Consider the following 20,033-nt stretch of genomic DNA (forward strand, 5'->3'; position numbering starts at 1 on the left):
GGCAGTCTTAAATGTCAGTGTCCTGATCTGGGGTTTCAGTCTCTGATCTCTCTAGAAAGGAGGTTTTGCAGAGCTGGATTTTTATTTAACCTATTGAAGGGGAAATCAGCTGGAGAAAAAAAAATCATCGAATTTTATGTGCCAGACCTCCTAAACTGGGGGGGATTTAAAGTATGTTCTTTTGGCATGGCCTGTCTGAAAATACAAAGTGAAAATAACCCTACGTGTTCAAATTAAGAGAGGCTTTACAATGAAGTGGTAATGTGATGGAATAGCATCTTTATCTGGCTCAAGTAATATGATTCCCCCCCCCCCCCCCCCCCCCCCATACTTCTATATTTGAGAATTTAATTTGATTTCTCTTTTTTACTGCAGTTTTTTTGTAGGAGGATAACAGCAGAGGAAACTGAACAAGGTGCTTCTGAAAGTTACAACAAAAGATTCTAGTTATTTAGAAAGAAAACTAAAACAAAACCCCTTCACTTAAAATGAGAGGGTCAGATCCCTTTTCCTTGTAGAGGTTTTCTGCTTAGTGCATCAGGAAACTGAATGTGCATGAAGTCATCTAATCATTTCTAAACTGAAAGGGAACTTGCAAAAGGCGAGTCACCAAGGCCATGTGGCACTCACCTCCTGCTACAGGTTTTCTTTAGGAAGCCTTTCCCAGTTGATCTCATTACTTAGTCATCATTCTGAGGCTCTGCAAGAGGCTTGGAAGACATGCTGTGGCCAGAGTGAATAGCATTGCTTGAGAGCAACACATCCAAGGTACTGTCTGGGAAAGTGTCAGAGGAATGGACAGTGTTACAAAATGTGGTCATTCCAGGGGTCTTCTCTTTCTGTACTGGGATGGAAAGCAGTGTTACATCTGGCTTGGGCTGAAGCAGAAGGGCTGTTTAGCCCTAGTGCAAAACAAACTGGAGAAGGCAGATTGGAGGTTGGTATCTGATTAAGAAATTGCCAATTCTGTTACTGATAGAGTGACTTGATAGAATACAATACCATGAACAACACTGTAAATTACACATTTCTGCCCTTTGTACTCAGCCTCTGAAGCCTGGCAAGCTCTATCATCACCTTACAGCCTTTGTCACCCACTGCAAGTAGGTCTGCATCCTGCTGTGCAAATCAGACCAGGGGCTGAGCTGAACTGCCAAGCCCACCTGATTTACTTTGCATTCATGTGTATAGGAGAGGTAAAGAGACAAGTAATTGCCTGTTCTTTAATTGATTCATATTACATTTACCATAAAAGGAGCCAAGTGGAAATAGCTGCACTTCTTAAGTGTAAGGGTCATTTGTGCTCTAGCTGCTCTGGTGTTTGCTAAATGAATGTGTGCTAAATGGTCCTGCCTCTCTCAAGAGGAGAGAAACAGGAAGTGAAATGGCAAAAGTCATTTTGGGGATGGAGGAGAGAGCAGATTTTCTGTTCCTTTTCATCATACAGCTTGTGAACAACACAGAGAGCAGCCTGTGCAACCTGCTTACACAGAACACCAATACCAGGGGACTCTTTTGAAAGGTCTACCAATTATTTGGAAGAGAGGTAAAGAAACGTTAGTGGAAATGTGTGGCATAAGAAAATGCTGTGTCTTCCTCTCTCAGTGGGGTTGTGGTCAGAAATGTTAGGAAGCTGTGGCCTTACAGGTCTGTGCAGAGTGATTTCCCATTGGAATGGGCTGCCCAGGGAGGTGGTGGAGGCACCGTCCCTGGGGGTCTTCAAGAAAAGACTGGATGAGGCACTTAGTGCCATGGTCTGGTTGATTGGTTAGGGCTGGGTGCTAGGTTGGACTGGATGATCTTGGAGGTCTCTTCCAACCTGGTTGATTCTATGATTCTATGATTGTGCCCCATGTATAAGGCTGAACTTTTGGACCTAGAGGTGCAGAACATTTCAAGCCTTATGGTTAAAACTTGTCTGTTAAGCTTTGTCTTCTTAGCAACACCTGTTTCACCTGTCTGTGGAAGTTCAACAAATACCCCAATGGCCTTTTAAACGAAGAAAAATGGGTGGGCTTTTGTATTCTAACCTCTGCTACACTGTATATCTGTAGATAGGTAAGTGTGTATATAGATGACAGGATTTCAGATTTTTCAGTTGATTTCTCAGTTCAGTGGCACCAAAAGAGCAAAGATTAAATGAGAAACCAGATCTGAATCCAATTCCGCAAAGCTGCCATAGAGCGTAACGATGATGTGGTCCTTTTATCCGTTATCACATCCTTCCTCTGCCTTCATCTCTGTGACTCGAGCAGAAAGGGCAAGGTTTTAAAACAGGCTTATGAACACTGGATCTCTCATTGCTGATGAAGCTTTGGGACTTTTAGAATGACCTCTGTTAATTGATGAGGAGGGTTTTTTTAGTGGGGGTGGCTGAGGTATTGCTGATTTGTGCCATTGCCAACAAAAGAAATGGGAGGGAGAACAGGAAAAGTGACCTGTTGTATATGTGACCCTTTTTTCTTGTTCTTTATGAAGATATATGCTGCATTTTATACACTCGTTGTGAACTTCTACTCTAAAACAGCTGTGAGGAAACCTATCTGGAGAATATTCAGATGAGTTAGCTGATTTTTAAATGAGGTCCTGCCTTGTACCTTACTTCCCATTAGGTTTTAACTGCTTTCCAAGGAAATTACAGAAGGCAGTAAACCCTTGGATTCATACACCAAATCCTCTTGCTTTCCAGGCCTCACACTCATACCAATCGAACAAAACAAGCCCCTGAAGCTGTATTTAAGCTCTCTGAAACAGTTGTAACTGCTGTACAGATTTCTGAGATGAAGCTGTAACTGAAAAAAAATGTGTCCTAGTGAACTCAGGCCTCGTGCAGAATATTTACTCCTTGTTTCTTGGTCTACTCGTACGGTCTCTGTGCTAGTGGCAGTTTCATGTTTTGATTGTAAAGCATTCAAATTCTCCTGGTTATAAAATGATGTTACTGCAGTGTCAGCTGTGATTCATGAAATACAACTGTCATAGCATGGCATTAGTGTCTCTCTAGTTTGCTGGACAGCTTCTTCAAAGAAGGAAAAACCAAACCCAAACAAGAAACCTACCCAAATTTATTCTTGTATCAACTTTCAGATCAGTTACTTACAAGCTCTGTAAAAGGTACAGTGAGAGTTTTGAGAAATTCATATCACTTTGTACTCTGAATGAAGTTGCCTATGGAAATAAATGAACTTTTCCTATTTTGGTGGTGGAATAGGTTTTTCTTTTCAAATTGCATACAACTGACCATAACTTGACGTAGAAAGCTTTGTTTGATGTGCATTTTATCCCACCTAATTCTGAGTTCATTTCTTAGAGCAGTTGCTGTCCAGAGGTCTGTGGTCGCATGTTGCTTTGTGCTGGTTTTACCTCGGCTGGCAGCTGAGTCCCAATAGTCCAGTTACAACAGAGGAGTTTCTTCCTTCTCTCTGGCTGGGCAAAGAGGAAAGGAGCCAGGAAAACCGAAATGCTGTTAGAGGTAAGGACAATTTACTGCTCTATAGAATCAACCCGGGTGGAAGAGACCTCCAAGATCACCCAGTCCAACCTATCCCCCAGCCCTAGCCAGTCAGCCAGACCATGGCACTAAGTGCTTCATCCAGGCTTTGCTTCAACACCTCCAGGGGCAGTGACTCCACCACCTCCCTGGGCAGCCCATTCCAATGCCAATCACTCTCTCTGCCAACAACTTCCTCCTAACATCCAGCCTAGACCTCCCCCAGCACAACTTGAGACTGTGTCCCCTTGTTCTGTTGCTGGTTGCTTGGGAGAAGAGGCCACCCCCACCTGGCTGCAGCCTCCCTTCAGGTAGTTGTAGAGGATCCCTCTGTTGAAGGATCTCAGATTAGACAAAGAGGCAACAAAGAAAACAGGAGAACAGTTACCAGCACACTAATCCCATGTCAGAACCTGAGGTTCTGGTGCCACATTACTCGTTTCTCCAGCAATCAGCACTGAGTCTAAACGTGGGTTTCAGTAGTGGTAGGATTACAAGCTCTAGGACTTGGTCTCTCTTTCAGTATCTGAAGAGGTCCTACAGGAAGGCTGGGGAGGGACTACTGACAGGGTCTCATAATGACAGGGCAAGGGTAATGGGTTTAAATTGGCAGAGGGGAGATTGACACTGGATGTTAGGAAGAAGTTGTTTGCAGTGAGGGTGGTGAGACACTGGCACAGGTTGCCCAGGGAGGTTGTGGATGTTCCTTCCCTGGAGGCTGAGGCCTTGAGCCACCTGTTCTAGTGGGAGGTGTCCCTGCCTGTGGCAGGGGGCATCTGCTGGAGAGGGTCCAGCGGAGAGCTAGGAGGATGATGAGGGGACTGGAGGGCATGGCTTATGAGGAGAGGCTGAGGGACCTGGGGCTGCTTAGTCTGGAGAAGAGAAGACTGAGAGGGGATTTAATAAATGTTTATTGATATCTGAGGGCTGGGGGGCAGGAGGGGGGGGACAGGCTCTGCTCACTGCTCCCTGGGGTAGGACAAGGAGCAATGGATGGAAGCTGCAGCACAGGAGGTTCCAGCTCAACACAAGGAAGAACTTCTTTACTGTAAGGGTCCCAGAGCACTGGCACAGGCTGCCCAGAGAGGTTGTGGAGTCTCCTTCTTTGGAGACTTTCAAGGCCTGTCTGGATGTGTTCCAGTGTGATCTGTGCTAGATTGTGTGGTACTGCTCTGGTAGGGAGCTGGACTCGATGATCTCCTTGGGTCCCTTCCAACCCCCGACATCCTGTGAGCCTGTGTGATCCTGCCATCTTTGAGGTCCCTTCCAACCTAAACCATTCTATGATCTCAAAGGCCTCTTCTAAGCTCAACAGTTGTACAACTCTGACATACATCTCTTCCTGGGAGAGGAAAGCAGGCACATTTCCAGAGATGCCATGATCTTCTGAGCAACTTGCAACAATCAGCTTTCTGCAAACATCAGAGCAGTCCCTTGCTGATAAGTGACAGGCTGTAAAAGGCTGTGAGAGATCTTCCCAAACAACCTGGAAAATACAGTAAAGCCACCATAAGGTGTCACTGTAACCCAAGCTGCAAACAGAAATGGTCTTAACACTGCTTTGAAGGTTAAAATAGGACCTCCATTTAAACAGCAGAGCATATTCCTGCATGCACAGGAATCATCATATCCAATGCACCAGCCTTATTAATTTTTTCCCCACCTGGTATGCTTATTGTCACCATTTAGGCTTGTTTATTTTGGGGAGAACTGTGAAGAACATTTGCAAAGCTAGCTATAAAAATGATCAGGCTTAGAAAATTACATTTTACACAGTGGTTATTGGCTGTATGCATGGAATGTAAAGAGGGGCTCCTAGTGTAGAAGTTTGTGCTTCATGTATTGGCTTGTATGAAGTCATACATCTAGCATGTAGTACTTAGTGCAATGATATGGAAGCTCTGTCCTTTCAAAGGGAAGCAGATGTGCAGCCTTGTAGGAAGTCATACATCTAGCATGTAGTACTTAGTGCAATGATATGGAAGCTCTGTCCTTTCAAAGGGAAGCAGATGTGCAGATTTTACTTGGGCTGATTCAACACAGAGCCTGTTATAGAATGGTAGGAGTCAGAAGGGACCTCTAAAGATCACTGAGTCCAACCCCCCCGCCAAAGCAGGATCACCTAGGGCAGGTCACGCTGAAACTCATCCAATTGGTGCTGAAAGTCTTCAGAGGAGGAGACTCCACAACCTCTCTGGGCAGCCTGTTCCAGTGCTCCATCATTCTTGGTGGTTGTGGCCAGGGGCAGGTTGCTCTCTTCTCTCAGGTGGCCAGCACCAGAACAAGAGGACACAGCCTCAGGCTGTGCCAGGGGAAATTTAGGCTGGAGGTGAGGAGAAAGTTCTTCACTGAGAGAGTCATTGGACACTGGAATGGGCTGCCCGGGGAGGTGGTGGAGTCGCCGTCCCTGGAGCTGTTCAAGGCAGGATTGGACGTGGCACTTGGTGCCATGGTCTAGCCTTGAGCTCTGTGGTAAAGGGTTGGACTTGATGATCTGTGAGGTCTCTTCCAACCTTGATGATACTGTGATACTGTAAAGAAGTTTTGCCTCGTGTTGAGGTGGAGCTTCCTGTGTCCCTTTAGTAGAAGTAAGCATTTAAAACTTCCAAAGAGGCTTAATCTTGCAATATCACAAAGTTTTCATTCCATTTCATTTCAACTTAGGGAGAAAGGATTTTTCCAGCCTGTGAGCACTTGGCAAGAACTAAAAGCAACACCCACAGACACGTAACTTGCTTTTCCAAAGGAAAGCTCCTCCAAAGGAATAACAAGAGCAAGCTCTGGTCTGACAAGCAGCTCACAAACACCAGGGATGGCAGCACATGGTCTTGACCTGAAAACAAGCCAGTTAAAAATTAACAAGGTTATTCTAGTCTGGCTTTGACTGCCCATGCTGTCACACTTTCATCTGTGTCCACTGGAGGACCTCAGCAGCCTTTGGTTGGTTGTCGTTAAGGCTGAGCACACCGCAGCAAAGCATCTTTATGTTCATACAGCAGAGACACCTAAAGGTTAAGTTGACTTTCCCAGAATATGAATGATCATAGAATCAACCAGGTTGGAAGAGACCTCCAAGATCAGCCAGTCCAACCTAGCACCCAGCTCTATCCAATCCACAAGACCATGATGATGTGGACATGGAACTTCTGAGCACGGTTTAACGGCCACAGTGGTCTTAGGTTGATGGTTGGACTCGATCACTTCAGAGGTCTCTTCAAACTGAACCAGTTCTGTGTTTGTTAAGAGTTCAAAATGTAGTTTACAAACAGTAGAAGCAGCTGCTTGCAAGGGATCAGAGATGGTGTGACCAGCAGGAGTAGGGAGGTGCTCATGCCCCTGTACTCAGCACTTGTGAGTACTGTGTCCACGTTTGGTCAGCCCAGTATAGGAGGGACATTGAGGTGCTGGAGAGGGTGCAGAGAAGGGTGATGAGGCTGGGGAGAGGTCTGGCAAACATGAGCTATGAGGAGTGGTTGAGGGAGCTGGGGGTGTTTAGTCTGGAGAAGAGGAGAGGGGACCTTATTGCCCTCTACAACTACCTAAAAGGAGGTTGTACTGAGGCTGGAGCTGGTCTCTTCTCCTGGATTATTAATGATAGGGCCAGAGGAAATGGCCTCAAGTAGCATCAGGGGAGGTTCAGGTTGGATGTTGGGAGGAAGTTCTTTGCTGAGCAGGTGGTCAGGCACTGGCACAGGCTGCCCAGGGAGGTGGTGGAGTCACCATCCCTGGAGGTGTTTAAAAGGAGAGTGGATGTGGTACTTGAGGCTATGGTCTGGTGATGAAGGCTGCTGGGATGAAGGTTGGACTGGCTGATCCTGGTGGTCCCTTCCAACCCGAGCGATTCACAGTGATTGGATGTTGTGCTGAGGGATTTGGTTGAGTCAAGGACTTGTCAGTGTGCAACTAATGATTGGATTCGAGGAGCTTGGAGGGCTTTTCCAATCTAAGAAATTCTGTGGTTCTGTTGTGTCAGTAATCATAGTTAACAGGAGCACGATGTCTGAGTGACACCTGCAGCTGTGCTGTCCACGCTGCGCTGAAACAAGTAGCAAAACTCTCCCTTCCAGTGTGGCAAAGGCTTCACCCCGATCATTATTTTGAGGAATGATCAGCAGGATGAGTGTGAAGATGATTTTGCAGGCTTTTCAACTGAAGAAGTAGCTGTAACAAGTGAGATAGCCTCTAGGTCTGTGTTTATTTGCACCCGTGGAAACTTTACTTCCAGGTGAGAATTACATTTATTGCTAGCTCTGCAGTGTTTAGTTCTCTTCAGGGGGTGCTGCACTCCTGAATCTAAACCCATGTCTGCAAGGCACAGCTGTTGCCTGAACATCTCTACAGTGCACTTGACCACTTGCCAAGTTTTCTTACAACTCATTTTGTTCTTGAGCACCTAAGCTGGCAATAGTATGCAAGCCCACAGCAGTGGCTGTCTGCATGCTGCTTTTTTTGGTCCACTTTTGCTCTAAAGTACAGTTTTAATACAGCTTTACTAGAGTTGTTTAGGCATCTCAGTTCCAACAATAGAATCAGAGAATATCAGGGGCTGGAAGGAATCTTGAAAGATCATCTGGTCCAGCCCCCTGCCAGAGCAGGATCACTTAGTGCAGATCACACTGAAATGCATCCAGGTGGTTCTTGAATATCTCCTGCGAAGGAGACTCCACAACCCCCCTGGGCAGCCTGTTCCAGTGCTCTGTCACCCTCACAGGGACAAAACTCTTCCTCAGGGTCACATGGAACCTCTATGCCTCAACTTTCACCCATTGCCCTTTGTACTGTCACTGGGCATCACAAGCTGTAGGTGCCAGTAGTTTTAGTTTTAGTTTTGCAAACTGTTTCTTTGCCAGTGCAGCTCCACAGCATGCTCTGCCTTGGACTTGGATTCCAGCTTGCAAGCAGCAGACTTACATGATACAATAGCAGGTGTTTAAGAAGGTCTGAGCTGCCAGAAGGAGAATCACAATGGGGCAATTTCTGCAAAAGAAATTTCTGCATAGGATTACAACAGGAAATAAAGGAGTAGGAACAATGATGGTTGGGTACATAAAGGCTGTTGTGTTAGAATCACAGAATCAACCAGGTTGGAAGAGACCTCCAAGATCAGCCAGCCCAACCTAGCACCCAGCCCTAGCCAGTCAACCAGACCATGGCACTAAGTGCCCCAGCCAGGCTTGGCTTCAACACCCCCAGGGACAGTGATTCCACCACCTCCCTGGGCAGCCCATTCCAATGCCAATCACTCTCTCTGCCAACAACTTCCTCCTTGTACCCAGCCCATACTTCCCCTGGCACATCTTGAGACTGTGTCCCCTTGTTCTGTTGCTGGTTGCCTGGGAGAAGAGCCCAACCCCACCTGGGTCTTGTTCAGGTGATATTCCAAAATACATAGTGGGATTAGTTTTATACAGATTGCCATGGCCTCATCTGGTGTAGCCTCACTGGGAACTGGGTCGTGCTCCCAGGGGCAGTGCTCCACCAGGACACTGCAAAGGCTCTGCAGGAGCAGTCTAAAAGTCCAGGCCTTTTACTACTCTGTGAACCTGGGGAGGAGGAAGTGGAGCAGCCTGACTGCAGAGAAAGGAGAGCGAGTAACATCCTTTCTTGAAGCCCTGGGGAAAGGGTCAGTGAGTTACACAAGGGGCCACCTCTGCAGCACTGCTGAGCTGCAGGCAGTGGAAAGATTGCAGAGAAGGGAGAGGTAGAACCTGCTGTGAGAAGTGCTCTGGTAGTGGTGAGCTGGGCAATGTGGCTCATCAGATCCTTTCTCCCCCTGAGGGGAACATGCTCTGCCAGGTGCCAGTCAGGATGTATCTCTGAGGGAGCTGCTTAAAGCATTCCCAAATGCATCAAAGACAGACTTAAGACTTTTGAGTTAAATCATAGACTGGTTTGGGTTGGGAGGGACCTTAAAGGTCATCTAGTTCTAACCCCTCTGCCATTGAGCACCCTGGGGTAGTGGAAGGTGTCCCTGGCCTTGAACACCTGCAGGAAGGGAGCATCCACAGCTGCCCTGGGCAACCTGTTCCACTGTCTCACCACCCTCACTGTGTAGAGTTTCTTCTAATCTCCAGTCTAAATCTACCCTCCTTGAGCTTCAATCCATTCCCTCTTGTCCTATCCCTACAAGCCCTTGCAAAAAGCCCCTCCCCAGCTTTCTTGTAGGCTACTTCAGGTGCTGGAAGGTTACTGTAAGGAGAGAGGGAGTGGGAGAGAAGGAAAAGGGGAAGGGGTAAGCAGTACTGGTGAGCTGAGGAAGTTTTACTTGACTGGAGTGTCTTCTGTTGCAGAACTGGTTACAGTTTCTGTCTGCCCTTTGAATAATTCATGTGCTGTAGAGCAGTACTGGAAAACTCCAGGCTCAGCAGGGCTAGCTCAGACGCTGTCTTTGCAAAGAGTCCTCCCACAGCCAGCAGTAAGCACAGCTAGGGCCACGGGGCTCTTGGCACTGGCTCCCTGCACCCCTGTAGCAGAGCTTCTCTGGGTGTGTTTCTGGCTAGCTGGGTTGAACAGCAGCTGCTCTCGCTGCCAAGTCCAAGCCTTCCCTGCAGCATGTCTTGCTGCCCTGGGAGCTGCTGCACCCTTCCTCACACTGCTCAGGCTTGACTCTGGCCATCTCCACAGCTGAGCAAAAGGAGGCAATGCCTTCCAGTTTCTCTCTCCAGAGCCCTGGCCCTGGTGTACCCTGGGGCATGCTCACAGCCAGGGCAGCAGAGAGCACAGGGCCAGCACATCACATGCATGCATTAAAACAAGGTCTCCCTCTTCCAGGGGGAACAGAGAATGAGGCCCAGCAAGCTGACTGCTTGCCAGACATCAGAGAGATGTTTTCAGGGATAAATGCATGCAGCAGTGTGTAACAAAACTCTCTTCCATTCAAAGAAACGTGCATCTGATAGCATTTGGGTACGCAGCTGGCATTTGGGTGCCCTGCCCTAGCTTTTCAGTGGTGCCCTCTGATAGGACGAGGAGCAATGGGTACAAACTGGAACAGAGACAGTTCCGTCTCAACACGAGGAAAAGCTCTGCTGTAAGGGGGACAGAGCACTGCAACAGGCTGCCCACAGAGATTGTGGAGCCTTTCTAGAGACTTTCAAGACCCGTTTGGATGAGTTCCTGTGCAGCTTGCCTTGGGTGATCCTGCTTTGCTAGGGGGGGTTGGACTAAATGATCTCTGGAAGTCCCTTCCAACTCCTAGCATTGTATGATTCCATGGTATGAGGGGAGCTGTAGCTTGAAATGATTCCCTCCCTGCAGAAAGGGCTCATGCATGTTTAATCAACTTCTTGCCTTTGCCACAGATGAGGTCTTATTAACGAGCTGAAGTGGCTTGAGGACAGGTATTGTGTCCGTTACTATAGCACCACCTTGCACAGGAACTCGGCATGAAAGAGGCAGGGAAGGGAGGGAGGCACTGGGGATGAACCTCAGCTAGGCAGCCTGAGGTTCTCCCGCGGAGCAGGCAGCTGTGTCCTGCCCAGGGACACCAGCCCTCAGCAGCCCCTCCAGCTTGCCAGCTGCAGCCCCCAGACCAGCTGCCTCCATCCAGGTATCCGACCCTGCACGGATGCACGGCAGAGCTGCTGCAAGTGACCGCCGAGCGCCTGAGTGCTTCCCACTGGCTTTTGCTCCAGAGCTCTTCCCAGCTGACTTTGTGGCTTTGGAAGATCTGGGCTTATTTTTCTTTTTCTTTTTCCTTTTGCTTTTGTTTTTTTCCTTCCATGCACCTTTCTTGAGCAACTGGTTGTTATTGCAGAGGTCACCGAGGAGACTGGTGGAGACTCCCGAGTTTGGCACCGGGAAATATGACAGCAGAAGTGAATGCTTGTTAGCATAAGGGATTTACTGAAGAGGGAAGACAAAATGCCTATCAAAGGCTTCGGCTCACTGAAGGAAAGGTTTTTTACCCCAGGAAAGGAAGAGGTGAAGAACACCATTAGTGACTCGCTGGGGAATCTGAGAAGGTAAAATCCAACAAAACATTCCCAAAAGGGTCCATTGGTTCAATGTATTGAAGAGAAAAGAAGGAGCAAAAAAGAAACCCACCCATGTAAAAGTGTAGAGCAGGATTTAGAGTTACAGAACTGATATCTGAGCTCAGGTGGTGAGAGACACCTTGCTGGGGAGGCAGGAGGTGGAAAAGGAGCGCTGCTCCACCGCCAAACAAAAAGATGAGAACAAGTTAAAGCATCGTGTTCTGAGATCAGAAAGAACATGGGAAAGTGTTTTCATTGATACAACTTCTAAATAATTGAGTGTGAATGATTCTGTGGTTTAGCTTGCATGAGAAAATCTGATGATTTAAGGGGAATTAACGCTCCCAAATGATGCTGCTCTTAAAATTGTATGAAGATCTTGTTCTGAATGGGTAAGAGAAAAGGATTAAGTAGAGAGCTCTCTGTGTGTGTTTACTGAGACTGACAGATGACAAACAGCCAAAGGAGAAGCAGCAGTTTGCTAGCAAAAAAAAAAGAGAGAAAAAGAGTCAAGTTTTATTTTCTTAGTGACAGTTAATGCAACAGCAAACTGAAAGGCGTTTGGGTTTCGATGCGTGAAAATACGATGTAAAAAAGACAAAGAAGCTTCTTGTTTGATTGGAAGATTATTACTCTTAGCAGTGGCCACTGACAATGCTCATTTGTGTAACCAAGAGAGGAGAGCAGAGGCTTCAGTGGCATTTCTTGCATGCTGGATGTCAAGGGCTTTAAATCCGTGTGGGTCAGGCCAGCATTTTAGCTGTATTTTTAGTGTTCAGTTTTGCTTTCTGATCCATCCCGTTCCTTTCTTTTGGGAATGCTGTTCAGAGTTGAAATATCATTCTTGGCACCTCTAAATGTGCTTTTGCTCACAAGAAAGTGTGTGATAATTGGCATGTGTTGCACTACAGCATGTATGTACAGGAAAATCAGCAAGAAGACTTTTAAAGGAGTTACCTGTGTGCACTGGTAGGTTGCCAGCTGCAGTGTTTCTATACTGTGTGAACAGTGCCTGTGTTCCACGTAATCCAAACTGTCTTCATTTGCAGCAACACAGATGAAGTCTAACATTTTGCTCTTTTCACCCTTACAATACCCCAAGTAATTCCAGGGATTCCATTTTTCTTTTAGAAGTTAGCCTTTCAATCAGAAATTCTCTTTGCTGTGGGCTCTGCTGGCCAGTTTGATCAAATCCATGTAGGTTTTGTGTTTAGTGGGGGTGTGATGTGGTTTGCTAGGTGGAAATGCTGTGCAAACTTTAAAGTACCTAAATGACTCTCCTCTTGTAGCCACGTATCCAGGATGTCGTGCTGGTTCCTACACAGTTGGTAGTTTTGGCATCCAACTTCAGTGCCATTGCTGCTGAAACAAACCAAATCAAATCAGAGTGGAGATAGGAGGAAGTTTGCTGGACTGAGCTGTTTTCTGGTTTAGCTATCTGTATACCTGTGCCTTTCTTAGACATGTCAGCCAGTGGAGGAAATAATCACAGGATCCTACCAATTAAAGTTGTTTTACTGTGTTTGCAGTCAGATCTAAGCAAGAACCTCTGCAAATTGAGCAGTCTCTTAGGAACTATGCAGTCATGTTTGAAGGTTCTTGTAAGGAAGGAAACATGCAGGGGGTTGATTTGAACTTCATTCTCTACAGCTCAGCCTGCAGATAAGAGCGCACACTTCTCTTTTCACATGATTCTATGTATATGTATAAACCAGCTGCAACCTCAGCTTTGCTTTATGTCCAGTCCACTTGGCTCTGACATGGTGTAAATCAGCAAAGAAGGTGGTCTCTCTCCTAGCTTTTGATAGGTGGTTAATTATATTAGCACACAGCTTGGTTAGGTCTCCATGTGTGATTTCACTGACTGCTGTGTGTTGATGTGGGCTCAAAACTAGTACAGTGGGCAGAAAAGTCCTTGTTAGCTTTGGCACATATGACAAGTCTGTGACTTCCTACCACATCTCCTCTGTCATGCAAACCACAGAGCAGATCCAGAGGCCAGTGTCTGACATGACCAGCTGCCAGATATTGGCTGCTCCATAGCAGTTGTCCACAGACCAGTTCAAGTGCTGAAGCACAAACAGCATAAAACATCCTCAAAAGTTTGCTCTTGATTAGTTAAATAACAGTGTGAAGGGGGGGGGGGGGGGGGGGGGGCAAAGAAATCAGAAAGAAACTGGAGCTGGGACTCCAAAAATCTTCTAAGTTTCTGAGAGAAGAAAGCTTTTGCTGCAGAGGTCTTCTTGACAGGTAGAAACACTTTGAGCCTTCTGTGAACTTAGTATTGCCAAAGAAAAAAATCATGAACTAAACAAAAATCTCAGGTTCTGACTACCCTCAAAATTTCAGCAGCCATGGACCAGCTGATGGCAACTGCAAGCTTGCTGATGAAGTGGCAAGTGACTAAGTGGTTTTACACCTCAGTAATGTCACTGTTACTGTGAAATGTTGCATGGATCATGGCACACAGCATGAGCCAGCCAGAGAGGTGCCATGCACTGAGTAAACCCAGAGGGTTTGCCTGTCTGCGCAGGGATTTTGTACCAACACATCAGTTGCAGAACTTGGTATGGAAAAGTATTACCTGAGCAGATCCCTAAAAGAGGTCTCAGAAGGTTGGAAAAAATGCTGGTTTTGAGTAGTCAGTGTGTAGGTTTCTCAAGTTGTGGCAGGATCATCAGTCAGAGTCGTACGTGATGCGCGATGCTGGATTTGGAGGCATGAGGCTTGAACGCTGCGTGTGATTGCACCACAGCTGCCCGTGGAAGACTGCAATGTCTGGGGAAGGTCATTCTGGAATGTGTTCTAACATTTGCCTGTTACTGTAGAGTCTATGAAAATGGCTATGATTCTAGTTTGTCATTTGAAGGAATAATTAATGTGCATCACAGAACCATCAAAGTTGGAAAAGACCTTCGAGGTCATCAAGTCCAGTTGTTGACCTGACACCACTGTGGCCATTGAGCCATGCCTCAAAGTGTTGTGTTTCTTAACACCTCCAGGGACAGTGACTCCACCACCTCCCTGGGCAGCCTGTTCCAATGCCTGACCACTCTGTATGTAAAGAATTGTTTCCTAATATCCAACCTAAACCTCCCCTGGCACAATTTCAGGCCATTTCCTCTCATTCTATCACTTTGTATTAGGGAGAATATTTTGACCCTCACCTCGCTCCAAACTCCTTTCAGGGAGTTGTGCAGAGCAATGAAGTCTGCTCTCAGTCTCCTCCTCTGCAGACTAAACAATTCCAGTTTCCTCATCCACTCCTTGTAGGACATATGTGTGTTCTAGGGATTTTGTTTAGGAATTTCTGACCTTTCCTTCGTTCTTCCAGAATTCTGCACACACCAGAGCAGTCATTCAAAGCAGAAGAGACATTTTGCATACAGCCATCATGATATTTGGGCATGATGACAGTCATTACGACATAGAGAACCTGGATGCAGATATCTTCAAAGACATTGGCTTTTTTTCCTTGCCAAGTGTTGCCTCTTTGATGGAAAAAGGACCAGGTTATAAGGACCAAACATTTCCCATGCAGAAAAATCTCTCATGCGCTACAACTACCTGAAGGGAGGTTGTAGCTGGGTGGAGTTGGTCTCTTCTGCCAAGCAACCAGCAACAAAACAAGGGGACACAGTCTCAAGTTGTGCTTGGAGGAGATCTAGGCTGGATGTTAGGAGGAAGTTGTTGCCAGAGAGTGATTGGCATTGGAATGGGCTGCCCAGGGAGGTGGTGGAGTCACCATCCCTGGAGGTGTTGAAGCAAAGCCTGGATGAGGCACTCAGTGCCATGGTCTGGTTGACTGGCTAGGGCTGGGTGCTAGGTTGGCCTGGCTGATCTTGGAGGTCCCTTCCAACCTGGTTGATTCTATGATTCTATGATTTTAGTCAGATCATTAGTGGAGAGCACTTGCTCTGAAGCAGTTTTCTTGTAAATCACTGGTGTATGACTGAAAGTTCTTAGTGGCACTACCAAAATAGATATGGATTAATTGGAAGATATATTTCTCCTCTTGTCAAGGAGTTGCTATACTTCCATCATTACTTAATAGAATAAAGGCAAAAAGTTAGGTCAAGCCCTGGCTCTGTGAATTGTCTGCATTGCTAATGCTTCATCTCAGCTCCACACTGGGGCTGCCATTGCAAGACAGTTTTCTCCCAGACAGATCTGCTATAAAAGGGTTAACATTAAGCTTCAGGGGTATGAAATGTACTGCACGCATTTGGGATCATGGATTAGTCCACAGCTTACTTTTATTAATGAGCAATTGAATATAATAGCCAAACAATTAATTTCTCCACAAAGGCAGTGTTGGCTCATAGTGCAAGTCCTGGCACACTACTTCTAACAGTGAATTTGGAGCAGAAGGATGTTTTAATGCCTATCTGAATTGACAGCCAGCTGAAAACGTCCAGATCAGAACAGATGTTTTGGCTTTGCATCATCTAATCTTTGCCGGCTGCCCAGAATAATGCCCCAATTCAAGCCTCATGTCTCTCTTTTAAATAGAAAGCCTGGTAAAGCTATTAAAATTTGAGAAATTGTGCTGTGATTTAATTCAGTCAATATCTTAGGTTATGTTGGATGAAGACAAATTACTTCTGTTAGTTTGTTTGTTCCATTGTCTTTTCACTTCCTGAGGTCCTTGGGTTTGGTATTTTATTCAGTGCTTTCATAGAATCATAAAATCTACCAGGTTGGAAGAGACCTCCAAGAACATCCAGTTCAACATCCAGGCACAACTTGAGACTGTGTCCCCTTGTTGCTGGTTGCCTGGCAGAAGAGATCAACCCCATCTGGCTACAGCCTCCCTTCAATGACGTCACCCCTGACCTTCCTCTTCTGCAGGCTGCACACCCCCAGCTTGCTCAGCCTCTCCTTACAGGGTTTGTGTTCCAGGCCCCTCACCAGCTTCGTTGCCCTTCTCTGGACATGTTCCAGCACCTCAACATCTCTCTTGAATTGAGGAGCCCAGAACTGGACACAGTGCTTTGATTTCAGTCAAGGAAGACTATTCAATTACTTCTTTCAGTTTGTTTGTCAGTTGGGATGGCAGCAGCTCTAAAAAGAAGCAATTATTCCATTGTCTTTTCACTTCCTGAGGTCTTTGGTGTTTTATTCAGTGCTTTGATTTCAGTCAACTAATATCTTAGATTATGTTATTCAATCAATGGTTTAGCTTATGTTATTCAATCAATATCTTAGATTATGGTAGAGAAAGACAAATTACTTGTTTTAGCTTGTTTGTCAGTTGGGATGGCAGCAGCTCTAAAAAGAAGCAATTATTCCATTGTCTTTTCACTTCCTGAGGTCTTTGGTGCTTTATTCAGTGCTTTGATTTCAGTCAACTAATATCTTAGATTATGTTATTCAATCAATGGTTTAGTTTATGTTATTCAATCAATATCACAGTATCACAGTATCACCAAGGTTGGAAGAGACCTCACAGATCATCAAGTCCAACCCTTTACCACAGAGCTCAAGGCCAGACCATGGCACCAAGTGCCACGTCCAACCTTGCCTTGAACTGCCCCAGGGATGGCGACTCCACCACCTCCCCGGGCAGCCCATTCCAGTGTCCAATGACTCTCTCAGTGAATCTTAGATTATGGTAGAGGAAGACAATTACATTTCTTCTTTTGGTTTGTTAGTCTTTTGGGGTGGCAGCAGCTCTAAAAAGAAATAATTATTCTCCTGCCTTCGCACTTCCTGAGGTCTTTGGGTTTGGTAGTTTATTCAGTTTACACCTCCCTGTATTAGCACACAGAGCATGGAATATATGGTGCCTTCCTTTTAAAGCCTTCTTGTAAAGTGCCTGCCTGCATTGCTGTCTGTACTCTCATTTCACTACCAAATGCTGTTTCCCTGACAGTGAATGGTAAGATCTCAATCACCTTCAGTAGCACCGTGGCAATATCCCATTTCCTGCGCTACCTTGCTTTAATGCAAAGTCTTCCCTCCAGCCTGGCAATGAGCTAATGATCTAACTCTGCAGTTAGCACTGCTTTCACCAAGGGATTAAATCAGAAATCCTGGGAATTCCCTCCTGGCCCCAAACACTCTGATTCTGGTGGTTCTTGGAGATGTGAGCTGATGAACTGTAGCATGCTTCCTTTTTCTTTTGCTAAGGCTAAACTAATGGCTTTGATGCCATTAGTTTACCATAATATGGTAAATGCTGCACCATTAGTTTACCGTAACATGGTAAATGCTGCACCAATTAGCCTGGAGCTCTAAAGCCTAGAAGTGCTGATGTATTTAAGTGGAACTTCATGTTGGGAAGATATATTTAAGTCCACAGGAAGCCATACTTACCACCTTGTATTTGCAAAACCTTTAGGATGTAGAGTTCTATCCATTAGGTTGGAGCAAGGTGTGGGGCAGTATCTTCTTACCTACAACAAGTGATAGGACAAGAGAGAACAGTCTCAGGTTGTACCAAGGGAAAATCAGATTGGATATTAGGAAAAATTTCTTAACAGAAAGGGTGGTCAGGCACTGGAAGAGGCTGCCCAGGGAGGTGGTGGAGTCACCATCACTGGAGGTCTTTAAGAAAAGATGGGATGTGGCACTTGGCATGGTTTAGCTGTGTCATGGTGTTAGGTTATAGATTGGACTTGATGATCTCAGGAATCTTTTGCAGTCTCAATGATTCTGTGTGATTCTGTGGTTGTCAGGCACTGGAACAGGATGCCCAGGGAGGTGGTGAAGTCACCATCACTGGTGGCATGGTTTAGCTGTTGTCACGGTGTTAGGTTATAGGTTGGACTTAATCTCAGGGCTCTTTTCCAGCCTCAGTGGTTCTGTCTGATTCTGTGGTTGTCAGACATTGGAAGAGGCTGTGCAGGGAGGTGGTGCAGTCACCATCCCTAGGAGCATTTCAGACACATGGATGTGGTGTTGAAGCATATGAAGCTTCGCAGTAGTGGTGTGACTGTGAGCTCTAGACAAGCAGTTGGAGTTGATGATCTCAAAGATGCTTTCCAACCCCAATGATTCTGTCATTAGATTATAGGTAGTACATTACAGATGCATAGGAACTGGGTAGAACTGTGATCAAACCAATACTGTGCACCCCAAGGACCTCACCAGCTCCTGTGTAGGTCAGTTGGGTGTAACCCATCCATGTATGCTTTGACAACATTTCTTTGGATGATCTCAGTATGGAAAACCAAAGCATATTTGATTTTGAATGCATTCCTTCTTTCACACATCTGGCTGAAACCCCTTACCAAGAATGAGTGAATGAAATCATTGCATCATCTTCTAGGGCAGTCTGGGCTTCCTTGAGATTAACTGTTCATGTCTGCTCAGTACTGAGAGTAACTCCATGGCAGACACAAAATCATGGAATGATAGAATGGCTTGGGTTGGAAGGGACTTCCAAAGGTCATCTAGTCCAGCTCCCTCTGAAGTGAGCAGGGGCATCCTCAGCTGTATCAGGTTGCCCAAAGCCTGTTCCAGTGCTCCACTGCCCTCGTTGTAAAGAACTTGTTCCTAACATCCAACCTAAATCTATTCCTCTCTAATTTCAAACCATTGCTCCTCATTCTATCACTGCAGACCTTTGTAAACAGTTCCTCTCCAGCCTTCTTGTAGGCCACCTTCAGGTACTGGAAAGCTGCTATTAGTTCTCCCCAGAGGCTTCTCTTCTCTAGGCTGAACAAGCACAGAGGAGAGGTGTTTCAGGAGTTGGTCCTGAGCTCGCTGCTTCACAGGAGTGTCAAAATGTTGTAATGTGCCACAGGCTTTGCACTGCAGCTGCTGATCAAAGCCTGCCTTTGGCAAACAGGGGGAATGGCTTTAAGATGGAGTGGGGTGGATCTAGACTGGATATTAGAAAGAACTTCTTTACAGTGAGGGTGGTGAGACACTGGAACAGGTTGTGGATAGCCCTTCCCTGTAGGTGTTCAAAGCCTTGAGCAGCTGGTTCTAGTGGAAGGTGTCTGCCCATGGTGGGGTGGCAGGGTGGAACTAGATCATCTTTAAGGTCCCTTTGAACCCAAACCATTCTATTATTCTATGGAATTCTTAACCTGAAGCTCATGGGTAGTGTTCAGTTGGCTAGTCATGGACTCACAGCTTCACCCCAGCATGTCAGCAAATACATATGCTGCACTTGAAACCAGTGTTTGGGAAGCTGATGTTAGGAAAGGAAGGGTTTAGCTCCACTCCAGGGGTGAGTGTTCAGTTCTTTCTCACCTTACCTTTTCACCCAGAGACACTGCCTGGTCCTGCAGCACAAGATGTTAACAGCTCCAAACAGATTGGGAGACCAAATGAGTGTTTAATGGCACTGTCATGCAATTTCAGATTACATAGAAGCATTCTTTCCTTTCATGTGATTCTCTCAGGTGGGATCCTTCCAGGAAAAGGAAAGGCTGGATACCCAAAGATGGGGGAGCTGCATTCCCATCTTAGCTGGTAGCTCCCATGTTAGTTGGTGAACCTCCCCCAGGCTGAAATGGCTGGGAAACATTGGCTCCTATCCCAAATGAGGGAGAGAGCCTACATCCCCTGGCACTGTCCCAGCTCCTCCCAGCAACACTACAGGTGCCACACGA

The 20,033-nt window shown here is 46.2% G+C and overlaps 1 protein-coding gene across 1 annotated transcript in view; it reads left to right on the plus strand.

The window, feature by feature from the left end:
- Positions 1-11,338: 11,338 nt before the first annotated feature.
- The window catches only part of SLC17A8 (solute carrier family 17 member 8), a 36,479-nt gene continuing 27,784 nt past the window's right edge, over positions 11,339-20,033 (plus strand). Inside the window, exon 1 of the mRNA XM_064154777.1 lies at positions 11,339-11,454. Within this exon, the coding sequence (XP_064010847.1) occupies positions 11,354-11,454 (101 nt within the window). The 5' untranslated portion in view covers positions 11,339-11,353. The remainder of the gene's footprint in view (positions 11,455-20,033) is intronic.

The sequence above is a fragment of the Pogoniulus pusillus genome, chromosome 15, assembly GCF_015220805.1.
Source record: "Pogoniulus pusillus isolate bPogPus1 chromosome 15, bPogPus1.pri, whole genome shotgun sequence".
Taxonomy (NCBI): domain Eukaryota; kingdom Metazoa; phylum Chordata; class Aves; order Piciformes; family Lybiidae; genus Pogoniulus; species Pogoniulus pusillus.